This window comes from Peromyscus maniculatus, chromosome 15, assembly GCF_049852395.1.
Source record: "Peromyscus maniculatus bairdii isolate BWxNUB_F1_BW_parent chromosome 15, HU_Pman_BW_mat_3.1, whole genome shotgun sequence".
Lineage (NCBI taxonomy): Eukaryota > Metazoa > Chordata > Mammalia > Rodentia > Cricetidae > Peromyscus > Peromyscus maniculatus.
In genome coordinates, this window is record NC_134866.1 from 61,127,102 (window position 1) to 61,144,040 (window position 16,939).

The following is a 16,939-nucleotide window of genomic DNA, read 5'->3' on the forward strand; positions in this document are numbered from 1 at the left end:
GGCTGCAATCAATAAAATAGAAACAAAGAGAATAATATAAAAGAATCAATGAAACAAAGAGTTGGTTCATTGAGAAAATCAACAAGCTAGACAAACCCTTATTTAAAAAACAAAAAAACTAACAAAAAGACAGAGAGAAAACATCCAAATTGATAAAATCAGAAACAAAAAGGGACACAACAACAGACACTGAGAAAATCCAAAGAATCATTAGGTCATACTTCAAAAACAAGTATTCCACAAAATTGGAAAATCTACAAGGAATGAACAAATTTCCTGACAGATATCACTTACCAAAGTTAAATCAAGATCAGATAAACAATTTAACAGACCTATGGCCCCTAAGGAAATAGAAGCAATTATTAGAAGTCTCCTAACCAAAAATCTCCAGGGCCAAATGGTTTTCTACTGAATTTTTTACAGAATTCTACCAGACTTTCAAAGAAGAGCTAATAACAACACTCTTCAAATTACTCCAAAAATAGAAATAAAGAAACATTGCCAAATTCAATTTTATGAGGCCACAGTCACCTAGATACCCAAACCACACTAGATTCAACAAAGAATGAGAAATAACAGAACAATTTCCCTCATGAACATTGATGTAAAAATACTCAATAAAATACTTGCAAACTGAATCCAATAACACATCAAAAAGATCACCCACCATAACCAAATAGGCTTTATCCCAGAGATTCGGGGATGATTCAAAATATAAAAATCTGTCAAACTAATTCACCATATAAAAAAATTGAAAAAAAAATCACATTAAATGCTAAAAATGCTTTTAATAAAAATCCAACTCCCCTTCATGATAAAAGTCAGGGATACAAGGGACATACCTAAACATAGTAAAGGCAATTTACACCAAGCCTATAGCCAACATCAAATTAAATGGAGAGAAATTCAAAGTAATTCCTCTAAAATCAGGAATAAGTGTAGGCTGCCCACTCTCTCCATATTTATTCAATATAATACTTGAAGTTCTAGCTAGAGCAATAAGACAACAAAAGGAGATCAAGAGTATATAAATTGGAAAGGAAGAAGTTAAAGTATCAGTATTCACAGATGATATGATAGTATACAAAAGCAAACTGAAAAATTCTACCAGGGAACTCCTACAGCTAATAAACACCTTTGGTGAAGTAGTTGGATACAAGATTACCTCAAAAAAATCAGTAGAACTCCTATATACAGAAGACAAACTGGCTGAGAAAGAAATCAGGGGAACAACACCCTTCACAATAGCCACAAATAATATAAAATATTTTGGGGTAACTCTAACCAAACAAGTGAAAGACCTGTATGACAAGAATTTCAAGTCTTTGAAGAATGAAACTGAAGAAGATACTAGAAGATAAAAAGATCTCCCATGCTCATGGATTGGTAGAATTAGCTTAGTAAAAACAGCCATCTTACCAAAAGCAATCTACAGACTCACTCAATACATTCCCCACCAAAATTTTAACACAATTCTTTACAGACTGGGAAAGAACAATACCCAACTTCTATGGAAAAACAAGAAGCCCAGGATAGCTACATCAGTCCTGAATAATAAAAGAATTTCCAAAGATATCACCATCCCTGATTTCAAGCTATACTATAGAGCTATAATAATAAAAAAAACCGTATGCTGTTGGCATAAAAAACAGATAGGTAGATCGATGGAATAAAATCAAAGATCCAGACATAAATCCACACACCTATAAACCCCTATGTTCTTATAGAACCCAGAAATATATGATGGAAAAAAAGAAAGCATCTTCAACAAATGGTGCTGACATAACTGGATGTTGGCATGTAGAAGGTACATAGATTCATATCTATCACCCCACACAAAACTCAAGTCCAAGTGGGTCAAATACCTCAACATAAATCCAGATACAGTGAACAGAAGAGAAAGTGAGAAATAGCCTTGAACATATTGGCACAGGAGACAACTTCCTGCACAGAATATAAACAGCAGGCACTAAGACTGACAATTAATAACTGGGACCTCATGAAACTGAAAAGCTTCTGTAAGGCAAAGGGCACTGTCAGCAGGACTAAACAGCAGCCTACAGAATGGAAAGGATTTTTACAAACTCTAAATCTGACAGAGGGCTAATATCCAAAAATATGTAAAGAACTCAAGAAACTAGGCATTAAAAAAATCAAATAATTCAATTAAAAAATGGTGTACAGATCTAAACAGTGAATTCTCAACAGAGGACTCTCAAAGGGTTGAGATACACTTAAATAAATGTTTAGCATCCTTAGACATCAGGGAAACGCAAATCAAAATGACTCAGATTCCATCTTACACCTCTCAGAATTGCTAGGATCAAAAATACAAGGGACATCTCATGCTTGCAAGGTTATAGAGCAAGGGGAACACTCCTCCATTGCTGGTGGGAGTGCAAACTAGTATATTCACTTTGGAAATCAATATGACAGTTCCTCACAAAATTGGGAATCCATCTACCTCAAGACCCAGCTATACCACTCCTGGGTATATACCCAAAGGATGCTCCATCCTACTACAATGACACTTGCTCAGCTATGCTCATAGTGGCTTTGTTCATAACAGCCAGAAACTGGAAACAACCTAGATGGCCCTCAACCCCTTAACCAAAGAATGGATAAAGAAAATATGGTGCATTTATACAATGGAGTATCACTCAGTGATTTAAAAAAAAAAAAAGACATCATGAAATTTGCAGGTAAAATGGATGGAACTAAGAAAAAATCATCCTGAGTGAGGTAACCCAGACCCAGAAAGACATATACGGTTTGAACTCACTTATAAGTGGATATTAGCTGTAAAGTAAAGGATAATCATGCTATAATCCACAGACCCAGAGAGGCTAAGCAACAAAGAAGGTTCAAGGGAGGACACATGAATCTCCCTGGGAAGAGAAAAATAGGATTGATTATTAAGGTCGACTGGACGCTCATGGGGATGGGAACAAGAGGGATCAGGTGTGAGGTTATGGCGGGAGAGAGTACTGGGAGAGACAACTGGAAGGGGGGCACATTTAAGGGCGATGCGCAAACCTAGTGCAATGGAAACTCCCTGGAATCTATGAGGGTGACCCTAGTGAACACTCCTAGTAATGAGGGATTCGGAACCTGAACCGGCCATCTTCTGTAACCAGGCAAGTGATCTGGGACACCAATCCAGCCACAAAAACTTAGACCTATAATTTTCCTGCCTGCAAGATTTGCTGGGGTGAAAGTGGCACAGAACTTGTGGGAGTGGCCAACCAATGACTGACCCAGCTTGAGACCCATGCTGTGAGAGGGAGCCCACCCCAACCCTGCCTGGAGCACCAAGAACCAGAGGTTGCATGGCCCAGAGACCCGGGATAGAACCAAATATGACCAGATAAAAAGTCGATGAAATGATGCCTAATGATATTCTGCTATGCTTGTACAGAGAAGCCTTGCATAATCGTCATCAGAGAGGCTCCATCCAGCAACTGAGGGGAGCAGATGCAGAGACCCACACCCAAATCCTGGGTGGAGCTCAGGGAATCCTTCTGAAGAGGGAAAGGAAGGATTGTAGGAGTCTGCGGGGTCAAGGACATCACAAGAAAACCCACAGAATCAACTAACCTGGGCTCGTAGCAGCTCACAGAGACTGAACTGACATCCAGGGAGCGTGCAAGAGTCTGACCTGGGCCCTCTGCACACATGTTATGGTTTTATAACTTGGTGTTCTTGCGGGCCTCCTAACAGTGAGAATGGGAGCTGTCTCTGACGCTTTTGCCTGCTCTTGGGATCCTGTTCCTCAAACTGGGTTGTCCTGTCCAGCCTAACCATGAGGGGAGGTGTCTAGTCTTCTTGAAACATGCCATGCCATGTTTGGTTGACGTCCCTGGCAGGCCTGCCCTTTTCTGAAGGGAAATGGAGGAAGAGCAGATCTGGGGGGGAGGGGTGGTTTTGAGAGACGGCAAGGAGAGGAGGGAAGGGAAACTGTAGTCAGGAATGTATGAGAGAAGAATAATTTTTAAAGTAATACATCAAAATTCTCCATTGGAAAAAGAAGAAAGAGAAACACTAGATGTGAGGAGTCACAAGGGAAGGCTGAATAACTGAGGTCCCCAAGTCTTGAGAAGATAGAACTCAGAGGGTAAGGGCAAAAAGATTAAGTTCTGTTTAGCAGATAGATGGTTCTCATGCTTAGATATTTAATGAAAAATGATATAGCAGAGCATAGACAAAGTTATCATTTATTTATATCATTTAAATTTTCATTTGCATAGATTAACAGTGTTTCAATTTTCACACACTTAACAATCTTAACTTTGTATTGTATCCAGTTTTAACTTTCCTTATCCAAATATACCTACCAAAATGCATTTGTCTTTCCTTCTTCCACTGCTTTGTCTACGGGCTCCAGTGAAAAAACCCCATTTGGGTCATCATTGGCTTCGATTATGACTGTGGCTATTCCATACTGATAAACTACTGTGTCACCTAAATTAAACACAAGAAAGTCAAAGTAATTTAACAAAGAAGCTACCTCTAATTCAACACAATGTTTAACATGCACTCATTTTATTCACTTAAATTTTAAGAAATATAAAACTAAAGATATAAAAGGCTAAGGAGATGGCTCAGGGTAAAGAGCATGCTGTATGTGTGTTTTGCATTCAGACCCATGCATCTGTGTAAAAGGCAGGAGTTTCTACAACTCCAGCTAGAAGGAGACCAGAGGCTGCTGGATCCAAAGGGCCTGTTGGCCAGCCAACATGGCTGAAATGGCAGGAATGAGGTTCAGTGGGAGACTGCCTCATAAACATGAAGAGAAGGCCGGAGGACAACTCCTGGCAATATCCTCTGGCCTCCACTTGTGGATACATGGATGAGCACAGACACACATACACATCCAAAGCATTCGTGTGTGTGCAGCTTTATTCCCACACCATGTACTTTAAAAGGCACTAGAAATAACAAAACATCAGTAGCCATAACCACACCCAGTAACCAGATCTTATTTACTGAAAAATATTCTTAAAAGCAGGGCTTCCAAAAGAACTGGCTGGTTTCAGGATTGTGGCGGGAAAATAACACACTGAGCTTGAACAGCTTGGTGTGACAGGAGGTGGAGAAACACTGGAAGGAAAGATGACACTAAGGACATGACCAAAGGCTAAAGGCCATGCTGAATAGACTACCACTAGCCACATCTCGATGAAGGTAACCACAAAAGCAAATGATGGCAATAAAACAAACCATATCACCAAACAGAATATGATTCTATTCCAATAAATGTCAAGGAAAGCTTGAAAGAGTTTTTGAGTAATAAAACATCTACATAATTTCAAGCTAACTAGCCACAAACATTTATTAATTACAATAAAAGGTAAACTTGGAGGTCGTCACCTTAATTGTACCAAAACAAATATAATAAAGGGACAAAACAAAATCCTGACAAGAAGAAATTAGGCACACAGAATTACCCCTGTGATGTTATTACCAAGGATAAAAACACTTGCATCAAATAAAAAAGACCCACTAGGCAAACTCAGATGAGAAATATTCAAGCTTTTGGTTTTGCTGACATCATGAAAGTCAAATAAAAACTATGGAATTACTTCAGACTGAAAAGATTAGAGGGACATTAGCATTAAATGAAACACATAATTCCACTAGGGGTAATTTTGCTACAAACACTGTTATTGGGAGAACTAAAGAAATCTGATGACCGAGGTGACAGTTTGCACTGGCATCATCTTCTTGATTTCAATGCCAGGCTTCATTTCAGGTGTAGAAACAATGTAGATAAACAGCCATGGGCAATTACCCCTGAAATCATGAGCCAAAACCTGTCCTCTAATAAGTTGATTTTCTCAGAATTGTGTCACACAGAAATCTAATCTCCACTGCACAGTGACAGCCATCTTTCTCACCCACCAGTCAAGAGAGCAAGAGAGCAACACTTTTCCTCGTGAGCAGTTACAGATTATCGCAAAGGTCAGTCTGGCACAACTGCTCAGCAGAAGATGAAACCACAGAGCAGCCAGAACAGTATTTATTTACCTGTTGAATTGAAAAGGATTATATAAAAAGGTTCATCTGTTTCAGGGATTCCATCATCATTGACATAGACAGATACACTCTGCTCTCTGCTCCCAACCTCAAATACAAGGGTTTCTCCTTTCTCGACAGGAACAAAGTCTCCCTCTCTTCCCGAAGCCTCTCCATCCATGGTAGCATACTGGACAGTGCAAGTTACATCCACAGATCCATTTCTGAGCACTGTGAAGTTGGCAGTCTCACCCTCCTGGACCCTCAGGACACAAGGCTCTGAAATATACATAGAAAAGAAATACATGAGCCTATTCCACCCATGAGCACATTTTCAGATCTCTTACGTCTCCCTGCCATCAACAAGAAAAGTCTGTGATCTGTGGTTCCTCTGCTCCGCTCTGATCAAGGACCCTCTGACTACCCTCAGACTCAGTGTCCTTTCCCACACAATGCCCACAGTACCCACAGCAGCTGATCTGTCATTAAATCTCATAATATTTCTACTTTTTTTACTGCTGTTTAATATGCTTCATGTTAAAGATAAGTTCCTTGAATATAAATCTCCTGCTTCATTTTTTCCAATGAGAGTTGGAAAAAAGATAAGCACAAGCCTAACTCATTAACTACCTTCATTAGTACCTGAAGGCTAAGAATGGCATAAATAAAATGCAGGAGGCTCAAGGTGCTGCTGAATCAGCAATTTCACCCATATGCATCTTACAGAAGAGAGTTCAGAGAATTAAAAATCTGACTAAGTCTCGGGTACAAAACTAAAAGATGCCTCAGGGGAAAAGTTAGGGGTGGAGAAAGCAGTGAAATGGCAATGGAGACTCCTTAATTACTGTGCACATCACCCATCAGCTGCTGTAACAAGTAGCCACCCTTGGGAAGAATTCAAGCCGTGAATCCGTAAGACACGGTCAGGAAGTGACTGGGGAGGCACGCTCCTGTCTACCCAAAACAAAGGCAGCGCCATGGATTAAAAAGAAGAAGCAAGCAAAGTTTTCCAAGGGACTTCTCTTATTTCCATTGTGTTTCAGGAGGTCTTAAAAATAGAAAAGTTTGAACTCAAACAATGAAAGTCAATCATCAAATGAATCTGAAATAATATTTTGTTTTGTTTCGTTTTTCTTTTTGTTTTGTTGTTTTGTTTTGTTTTGTTTTGTTTTGTTTTTTGTTTTTGTTTTTCAAGACAGGGTTTCTCTGTGTAGCTTTGAGCCTTTCCTGGAACTCACTCTGTAGCCCAGGCTGGCCTCGAACTCACAGAGATCCGCCTGCCTCTGCCTCCTGAGTGCTGGGATTAAAGGCATGCGCCACCACCACCTGGCCTGAAATTATATTTAAATAACATTGATTGCACTACAAAAAATGTCCAGTTAATAATTCTTCTTAAACATATATATGTTGGGACTGGAGAGACACCCAGTAGTTTAGGGGACTTATGGCTCTTGCAGAGGACCCAGGTTCGATTTCCAAGACCCACACGATAGCTCACAACCATCCTAACTCCTGTTGTAGGGACCCATTGCCCTCATATGGCTTCCACAGGCACCAGCCATGCACAGAGTACACGTACATTCATGCAGGTAAGACATACATACACAAAAAAATTAAATAAAAATGTCTTAAAACATATATACTATTTAGGAAGTACGTAAACTCACTCAAACAAGATAACAATACCACCTGCAAAATAAATGGGGTCGTCATTCCTCAGGATCCTCAGGAAGGCCGTTGTTCTGTTCCCTATCTGAGCACCACTGGTGGCATTAAATAGGATGATGGTGAATTCCTCCAGCTCCTCTGGAATCTTCGGGAAAATGGTACATACTTTAAGTCAAGTAAGTCATACATGTAATTAGCATGCCTGTTCATTTTTGAAAGCTCAATTATTACTGTTAATATTCATTTTCATCTCTAAGGCAGAAGCTTCTTAAAATGTTCCCATAAAACTCAGATTCCCCTCAAATCACTTCAATATTCTTTCAAATAGCCATTGTATTGTGGCTAGCTATAAAGTACAAGGGAAACACATATATTTTGACTTAAGTAAGGAAAACATGGCTATGCCAGAGCTTACATTATTTCTATAAGAAAACAAGAAAGAAATTAACTGTAAGGGGAAAACAGAACAGAAAAACAATGTAACAATTTTAACCCCTTCGGAACTGAGCACTGGCAGCCGCTAGGCCGTTAGCTCTCCACTGTGTCTTTAAACTGTCAGGAAGGTCCGGAGGAGATCCAAAGACATCCTTCTTCTGTGTCCTCTGAAGGTTGAGATTTCCCTTTCTTTGATTCTTATATCCCCCAGTGGATTCTAGTTCCCATTCACATGGTGTGAGCAAGTCTTCTCCCCATCCATTAACAGAAAAAAAAGTGAGACTTTTGTCTGTTGGGGGACAGTCCTGAAGGAAAAGGGACATGCTTCACAGCTCTGCCCTGAGGAAGATCCTCTCCTCATCTTAGTGAAGTTCTTTGTCTTTCCTGTTGGGCTCTCAACCCTTGCCCAGTGAGGTGATGTTGAAGTACACAATGAGATGCCCAGAAGATGGCTCCTCTTCAAAGTACCCAAGGCAGACCGCTGCTAAACATCCCCCAAGCCTGAATCTCTGGTATTTGATTCATGATGGGGTTACTGACCTTCACCAGCTGTAAGGATTTAAAAATACAAATGCCTTCAAGGGACACCCAAATTGCATTGCTTTCTCGCTGCGTATCCAGTCACAGTCATAATGAAGCTCTATTACAGTTTCATCACAAACTGTATCACCAGGTATTTAATTGCTTAATTTTAAAAAAAGAATGAATGAGCTGTAAATTTAAAATGCTCATATGGCCTTCAGAGAGTCTGGCCAACAGCACCACAAAAGACAAACCAACCAAACAACACGCGCAAAGGTATGAGTCAACAATTACAAGGAGCCGAGTGAAGGGCTGTATGGGCAACACTTACTTCATCCGCCAGGGAGTAAACGGTGATAGTTTTTGAAGATTCCTGGTCTCCAAAGGCAACAGTTCCTTGCACAGGAAACACATCTCGTGTAAAGTCTGGACTAACCATCCACGATACACTAACATCACCAAAGTTGCCTCGAGTTCGTATTACACCATAAACAGCTAGAAAATACACGCATGAACATAGGTTAAACTTTAAAATAAGCAAAGGAACTTCTGAAATAAACAGAATAAAACACCTCTTCATCAACACTTGTTGGGAGGCCTTGCTGGCTGCTCAGAGGTTGCAGTCTATCATGGCCTGGCAGCTTTTTACAAAAGCTGGACAATATGGAGACTCCTTCCCCCTCAGTGAGACTTCCTGCTCTCTACCTGCCCTTACCCGGGGAATGTCCCCAGAGGACTGACCTTATCTGAAAGCTGTCTCTAAGCCTGGAAGCTGATGAATCTCTAGGGTGACCCTTGGCACAGTTGTCTGCCAGAAGCCTCCTTGCTGTACACAACTAAGACATGTGTCAGGAGCTCTGCTACAGGGCCATAGGAACCTGCTGCCACATACAAAGTCACTTAATGCAAATTAGGGTTTGTCCCCAGGCTCCCCAACCCTATATAGTTCCTGTACTCTGGAATGAAGCTGAGCTGATTCCCTGAGTCTCTCCTGGAGGGCTGTCTCCAGGGTGTTCACATGCCATACAAGGATCTCCGTTGTTACTACTGCCCCTGTGTTCCCATGGACTGATGGCCAACTGACCTCAAAGACAGAGGGGAACCCCAGACACTTGCTTAGCAAACACTCCAAGGTTGACATAACTGTGTGTGTATGTGTGCGTGTGCGTGCATGTGTGCGTGTGTGTATGTGTGTGTGTATGTGTGTGCGTGCGTGTGTGTGTGTGTGTGTGTGTGTGTGTGTGTGTGTGTGTGTTGAGCCTGCACAATATTTTCCATTGCACTTTGGGATATTAAGAACCATTTGGCATAGAAACGGGATTGTCATCAATTATGAACAACTATTACAAAGTCTCACAAGTCGATCAACCAAAAGCATTTGCTGCAAGCTTGACTTGTAATTGATAGGCAGAGTGATTTTATTACCCAGACAATGCTTTTAAAATAAAAGAATTCTCACCCCCTACACTTCAATAGTTTCTCAACAGTAACTCTTAGCTATAAGGTCCTCTCCATTCGACTTAACTTGACTCCTTCCCACGTGTCTGAGCCATACTGTATTAGCTAAAATCAAACTGTAACTGGTCTCCAATATTAGCACAATGCTGTGCAGGAAATGAAACAGCAATGAATGTAAGTTTTAAAGATGTTTCCAAGTTGCATGTAATGTCTGAGGCAGAATGGAAAACTGACAACAGTTACTAAAGAAGTGAACTAAGGGGTGGTCAGAAGGGTCAGCGGCTAAGAGCACCTACTATTCTTCCAGAGAACCAGGGTGCAGTTCTAACACCCACACGGGCCTCACCACTACTGATGTCTGGCCTCCATGGGCATCTGCACACATGTGGTGTACAAAAACTCACACAAGCACACACAAATACACATATAAATAAAAATAATTTTTTATATTAAGCTGAAAAGAGATTCGTGTCCTCTTCAGTGAACAGAAATAAAATACAGCAAACAAAATAATTTACCACTATAGAGATCCTCTCCTTTGCTTTCTTTTATCGACGTGGTCAAATCATCAGACACGAACTCTATAATCCCATGAGGATGGTCGTTTTTCAGAATCGTTACATTGACAACTGTGGCACTCCCCAGCTTGCTTTCCCGTTCTCCGTGGCTGCTGAGGACCACCCAGTAGTGCTCATCCACCTGCAAAACACACGCTAAATCAGAGAAGGTGTAGAGCTGATGTTTTCACAGCAAACCGAGTGTGTAAATGACTGACGATACCAATATACTCAACTTTTCAGGAATACACATTACACTAAAAAGACAAAAGAGCCGATTTTTAAAAATATTTACCTACTGAGAGACAAGAGACATAAGTATACAGTATACAAAAAAAAACAAAAAGAAACAATGTTACTATTCTAAGCTGGTAAAAACTCAAGATCTTTTCAGTGATGATCATTTAAATGAGCAAGAGAAAAGGATAAAATTAATTTGGAAGCTGCATATGTATTGCAGTATAAACATAAATGAAGTACATCTGATTCTTCTAATATAAAACAATTTTATTTCTTTATAAAAATAATTTTATAGCAAAACTTTACTTCAGAAGAGTTATTGATATAGAGAATATAAAATAAAACTTACCATAAATGGAGAAAACTGATCACATAATCAAAGTCTCATATTTTTTTTGTTTTGGGACAAGAGCACACTCCTGAGATTTGAATGAATCTTATTCTGCTTTTTAAGCTTCTTTTTAAGTTTTTCCAGACATTAACACTTATTCTTTCTTATGTCTTGCTACCAACGTTCAACGTATTTCTATTCTCAATGTACTGATACTATCAACCTTCCCCATGAGCATAAGAGAAATTCAAAACCTGGTACCTCTGGCATGCCATCCAATCTCGAGAGCAAGGTGATCACGACATCGCGTTCCCCAGGTGTGAATTCCAGCACCCCTGTGTTCCCGTAGAATTCATTGCTCTCTCTGGGTTCTATGTGGTAGCGCAGGAACTGTTTCACAAGGGACCCCCTGGATCGAGTAATACGGAGCTCTACAGCATCTCCTTCCTTAAAAAGAAAAATCCACAAAAGTTCAAATTCTTCTAGAACATTTTTCTGAAGTTATGAATACAGAGTGAAATTTCACACTTACTTTTATAACATAGGGTCCTCTAGAATCATGAGCAAATTCAAAAACACCTCCAGGATCATCATTTTCCAAAATAATTAAGTCTCGGCTAGTGTATCCTGATTTCAGGACTTCACTGTCCACACTCACGCTGAAAAGTGAGAGGGGTAGAAGCACTCTGTTATTCTGAATTTTTCAAGCTTTGAAAAGGCCAACCGTATTTACAATTCTTCCAGATAATTAAAAAGGCAACTAAGGGTTAAACCTCAAAGCAAATTTACATGTATTAAATCACTTCACACCAAAACTGTTTACATTGACAATACTTACTGAAATATTTCTGAATTATTTATATCTTTTTTTAGTTTGACTGGCCAAAACATTGTATAAGTACACAAAGAATAGAGAAGCCATATAAAGTATCAAATCCTATAAAATTGTATTTCAGTTTTAGAAAACTGTGCTTTCTAATTAGTTGGATAATATTCTTAAACAACTTGGTAGCTGCTGCATTTTGCTTCTCCAATGTATGTGTTTTAAACTTTAAATTTTACTTACATGTGAATTTCCTTTAAGTCTTTTTAAATATGATTATGTTACTTGAATAAGGATATGTATTAATTAGATAACTACACACCATAAATGATCAAAACTAAATAAATAAACACAGTTATGTCAGACTTTTATGAATAATTTTTGTCTTTCAAGTGCTTTCTGTATGTTCCAGTCTTAACCTCAAACATTTTTTAGCAGAAAAAAAGGTAAAATATATTAGAATAAAAGGAATAAAGAGAATCTGAGAGGCTGATATGCTATAATAAACTTTGTGTGTGTGTATGTGTGTGTGTGTGTGTGTGTGTGTGTGTATAAATAGGTAGATAGATAAACTTTTTTTTTTTTTTTTTTTTTTTTTGGTTTTTCGAGACAGGGTTTCTCTGTGTAGCTTTGGAGCCTGTCCTGGAACTCACTTTGTAGACCAGGCTGGACTCAAACTCACAGAGATCCGCCTGCCTCTGTCTCCCGAGTGCTGGGATTAAAGGTGTGCACCACCACTGCCCAGCGATAAACATTTTTTAATTTCTGTATTTTTGCTAGAGTATAATTAAGATGATCAAAGAGATGGCAGGCTCTGAGATTTGGAGTTAGCTCTCAGGAAGTCTTAGCCACATAATTTGGACTCAACCTCTCCACATGTCACTTCCTACTGAACAAAAAATGGAGTCATGATCTGACCTCCAAATCACAATGAAACTAACAATCCATAAAAAACGTGCACAGGGCAGTGGTTTCTATGAGGCAAGGAACACGAACTAATGTGCTTCTGTTTTTAGAAATCACACAAACAATACCTAACATGTTAGTGAGCACAGAGGAAGTAATCCAAACACCAGAACAGTTACTTGTTGTGTTGACAATGCCTCTATTTCATTTCAATAAATGGCATTAATTAAAATCCCTGTGTCCACACAAGCTAGGAGACAGAAAACCGGATGAAAAGCAAAGTATGTAAATCAGTGCAGACAGTAAATAAGCAGTTATTTTTAGACTTCCTTAAAATATGCTACTCTAACATAGGATGCAAATTCTAAAAAATTCTCTGTAAAATACAGACATGAAAACAAGAAACCTCAAAGATATACTCAGAAAAGCCACTTATTTTATATTCTCTGTTGAATATGAGACTCATAAAGTATTTCACATGTAAACTACCGTGATCCTCTGGTGTAAACTATATGGAAAGTTAAAATTTAAAACTCTTCAAAATGTGACAATACTCAGTTCTTCAATGTTTCCTTAAATGTTTTAAATGAATTCATAATGCAAAACTGAGGACCGCAAATTTCAAACCATTCATAAAATCCCATTGTCACTGGAGAACAAAACTGCACACAGACATGCACAACCAGGTGGACAGGCAGCGTTGCTCAGGACTAGTCATGCAGAACAGCAGCGTCATCATAAAATCGTCACTCACAGAAGAAAACACTGAATCTTCGAAACAAGGCATTATTCTGCACTTACCCAAAATACACGACAAATCTCTCTGTTTCTACCCTGTCGACACAGAAAGAACTGTGGGAAGGGGAAGGGGAGGAGGCGAGCGTACCATTTGCTAAAACCTGGCTATGCAAAGCTTAGAGTGTAATGGTAAAATAAAGTTAAAGAAACCACACTTACCCTCCACCCCACCCTGCCGCATAGAGCTAGTCATTTGCACTTTATGGGAACTGTGAACATTGTATTCTCTGCTATTGACAAATGCTAGCAGTCCCACTCAGGGAAGATGACCCCATGACCAGCAAGCATGTCAAGACCCATTCAAGACATTCTTCCTGGCACCCTCCAGAGTGCAGATGCCTGCAAGTGTTGTACATTTCAGAGGCCACAGCAGCTGAGCACATTTCATTCAGCCCTACTCATAATTACTTACTCACTTTAATTAGGTTTGGGGGCGGGGGGGGGGGGGGGGACTTCCATCCTCAGATCTAAAGCCAGCTGCAATTTGCATTAAAAATCATCAAAACTTTGGAGCAGAGAAATCTATGCCTTTCAATGTTGGCAGAAAAATGTGTTCAAGGAGTCACAAGACATCGTCACTTTTAATTGCAATTTTATATCAGAAAATCTAAACACTTTTCCATGTTCCCAGTGTATTTCATCTTCAAATAACCTTGAAAGGTACACACCAAAATAAATAGCTCTCAAGTTCAGATTTTAAAGTAGAATATATCATTTATAGAGAGTTGTGTACCATATAATTATTTTTATGAAATAAAATGGCAAAATAAAATGCTTGTAATTGCAAAGTACTAAACAAGAGAGTAATTTAAATAGGTATTATATTGAAGTTACTTTTAATTGTTTAGTATCAGGTCAACTTTTGTTTATATTTAGTTTAAATATAAAGTATTTGAGTTTGACCTTAAGAGAAAATTGTGAAATGCATCCTAATAACACATTCATAGTTTTGTTGTGATATAACATACTAACATTTGTTCATTCATTATTTTGCTTAAGTTTGGTTAAGACTTTGCAAAAGTAAAGGGAGATTTCTTTGACAAAATCACTTTCAAATGATAAATCTCATTCTCATTTATTTATCTAAACATTTCTTTAGATGTAAGAATATAATTAGCCTATTCTTGTTTGCACACTAGTTACTAACTCAATTGACATTTTAGTGTACATTTTGACTGATTTGCTCTATTTTAAAAGTACCACAATATTTTAAAAAAAAAAAAAAAAGTAACCCTGTGATTGGCTCTTCCCTGTGTGGAAAGAAAGGAAAAGAAAAAAGCTTTGGAAAATTAAAGTTAATTCATTTTGATTGTTCATGTTACATTTGAAAGACTATAAAGGAGAGTCACTAGATTCGCAGAGGTATACATAATCCCAATTATTCTTTAAACATCTAGTTGAGGTCAGCCAAGCTAACAAGACTTCTATCAAGCCCCACAGGTATAGTTACTGTTCAGTTAGCTTGAATATTCCTTACAACTGCCCACTAACTTCATTGTGCTCAGATATAAATTATTGAAATGGTCCATGAAAAAAAAGAATTTCCAATTTAGATTTCATTGAATTTTGCTACCTTTTATCAAATGAAACAGTTTTCTACAAGGCAATCTATAACATATTAAGACAGTGTCATTTAAACTGTGGGTTTTGGCTTTGGGGATTTATTGTTTTACTTTGTGGAGGAAGAAAATAAACATGTGATCTGAAGATAACAAAATGAACAGTAGTGTCTCAATAGATCTGCTCTCTGTAGTCTATATTCTGTTGATTCGCTTTAAAAACAGTACCATACAAGGGGGTGCACACCTTTAATCCCAGCACTTTAATCTCCAGAGGCAGGTGGATCTCTGTGAGTCCAAGTCCAGGCCTGGTCAGAGTTCCAGACCAGGCCCATCACGCCGCCCCCCACACACCAAAAGGTATAAGAACTGACAGTCAGACAGAAAAAGATCACATGACTAGCTTTCACTGCTTCACTCATGAAGAACATGTTATAAAATGCCTCAAAGTCAGTCCTAAATCTCACTGTTTATAACTCTGAATTGTGCAATGTCCTCTAGTCACAGAGTCATAGAAGGTTAGTGTGGTTTTGCTTTCTAACATTATTGTCACCAATTAATCAGACTTCATTTCCTCTTTAGAAAGTATTTTCTGAATTTTCTAAATAAATAAACAAATAAATAAATAAAACATAACAAAGCCCTTAGAGATTGCAGTACCTTCTGAGAAATGCTGAGTAATTTCTTATTATGATGGCTGAAAGTTTAACACATGAATTCATGTGATTTTTTTATTCTATAAAAATAATAATTATTTACTACTTAAATCCCAGGCAAAGAGAATGAAGGTCAATCTCGTCTTTTGAAGCACTTGATAAAGATATGGTCTTCCCTCTCTTGGAAGTCAAGACTGGAAACTGAGTGTGTGACCCAACGTTTCCGATGGCTTGCTGCTGCCCTCATGAGCAGAGCCACATGACTGACTATCCTTCACACGTTTCAGCTACTCCCCATCACTGCCAGCTACTCCCCACCACTGCCAGCTACTCCCCACCACGGTCAGCTACTCCACATAACTCTCTACAAAATGCTCCCTCAGAGCAAAACAGAAGGGGAAGGGTCACAAAATATATATAAAAATCTGCATAGTCCAAGAAAAGCCCATCCATATACAACAGAAACGTTTGACAATAACACTTCCCCATAGTTTTCACAACTTACAGAGTTGTGAAATTAATTTAAACAAAGTCAAATCACTAATCAAACAAAAGTTAGTGTTTCTGCCGTGAGTCATTACCTGTCTAAGGAAAGGGTGAGAGTTTCATTCAGTTCTGGGATGTCATCACCTTTCACAGTAATGTTGATTGTTGTGTCACTTTGCCCAGATAAAAACACAACAGAGCCATTAAAGGGACCTGTGTCATCCACAGTCACCGCTTTTGAATTAAAGCCAGAGGGCTTCAAACTCCAGTAGACAGTAGCCTGGCCATCAGTTCCATCCCGATGTAGGGGGATGTATACCTTATTTTAAAAAAGAAAAAGAAGAAAAACAAGACTTAGCTAAAATGTATGCTCATGAGTAACACCAACTTTCCATGCTCAAGCAAGTGTCCTTTGCTGACCAAGTGTACTCCATATAAAGAAGGAAGCAATCAGGAGGCATTATAAACACAACTGAAGTAGCAGG

The 16,939-nt window shown here is 38.8% G+C and overlaps 1 protein-coding gene across 1 annotated transcript in view; it reads right to left on the reverse strand.

Moving 5' to 3' along the window:
- The window catches only part of Adgrv1 (adhesion G protein-coupled receptor V1), a 541,812-nt gene that overhangs the window by 471,529 nt on the left and 53,344 nt on the right, over positions 1-16,939 (reverse strand). The window contains exons 11-18 of the mRNA XM_076552019.1: positions 16,550-16,773; positions 11,759-11,885; positions 11,488-11,673; positions 10,617-10,797; positions 8,972-9,135; positions 7,705-7,828; positions 6,028-6,294; positions 4,335-4,461 (exon numbers count right to left, since the gene is read on the reverse strand). Of these exons, the coding sequence (XP_076408134.1) occupies positions 4,335-4,461; positions 6,028-6,294; positions 7,705-7,828; positions 8,972-9,135; positions 10,617-10,797; positions 11,488-11,673; positions 11,759-11,885; positions 16,550-16,773 (1,400 nt within the window). The remainder of the gene's footprint in view (positions 1-4,334; positions 4,462-6,027; positions 6,295-7,704; positions 7,829-8,971; positions 9,136-10,616; positions 10,798-11,487; positions 11,674-11,758; positions 11,886-16,549; positions 16,774-16,939) is intronic.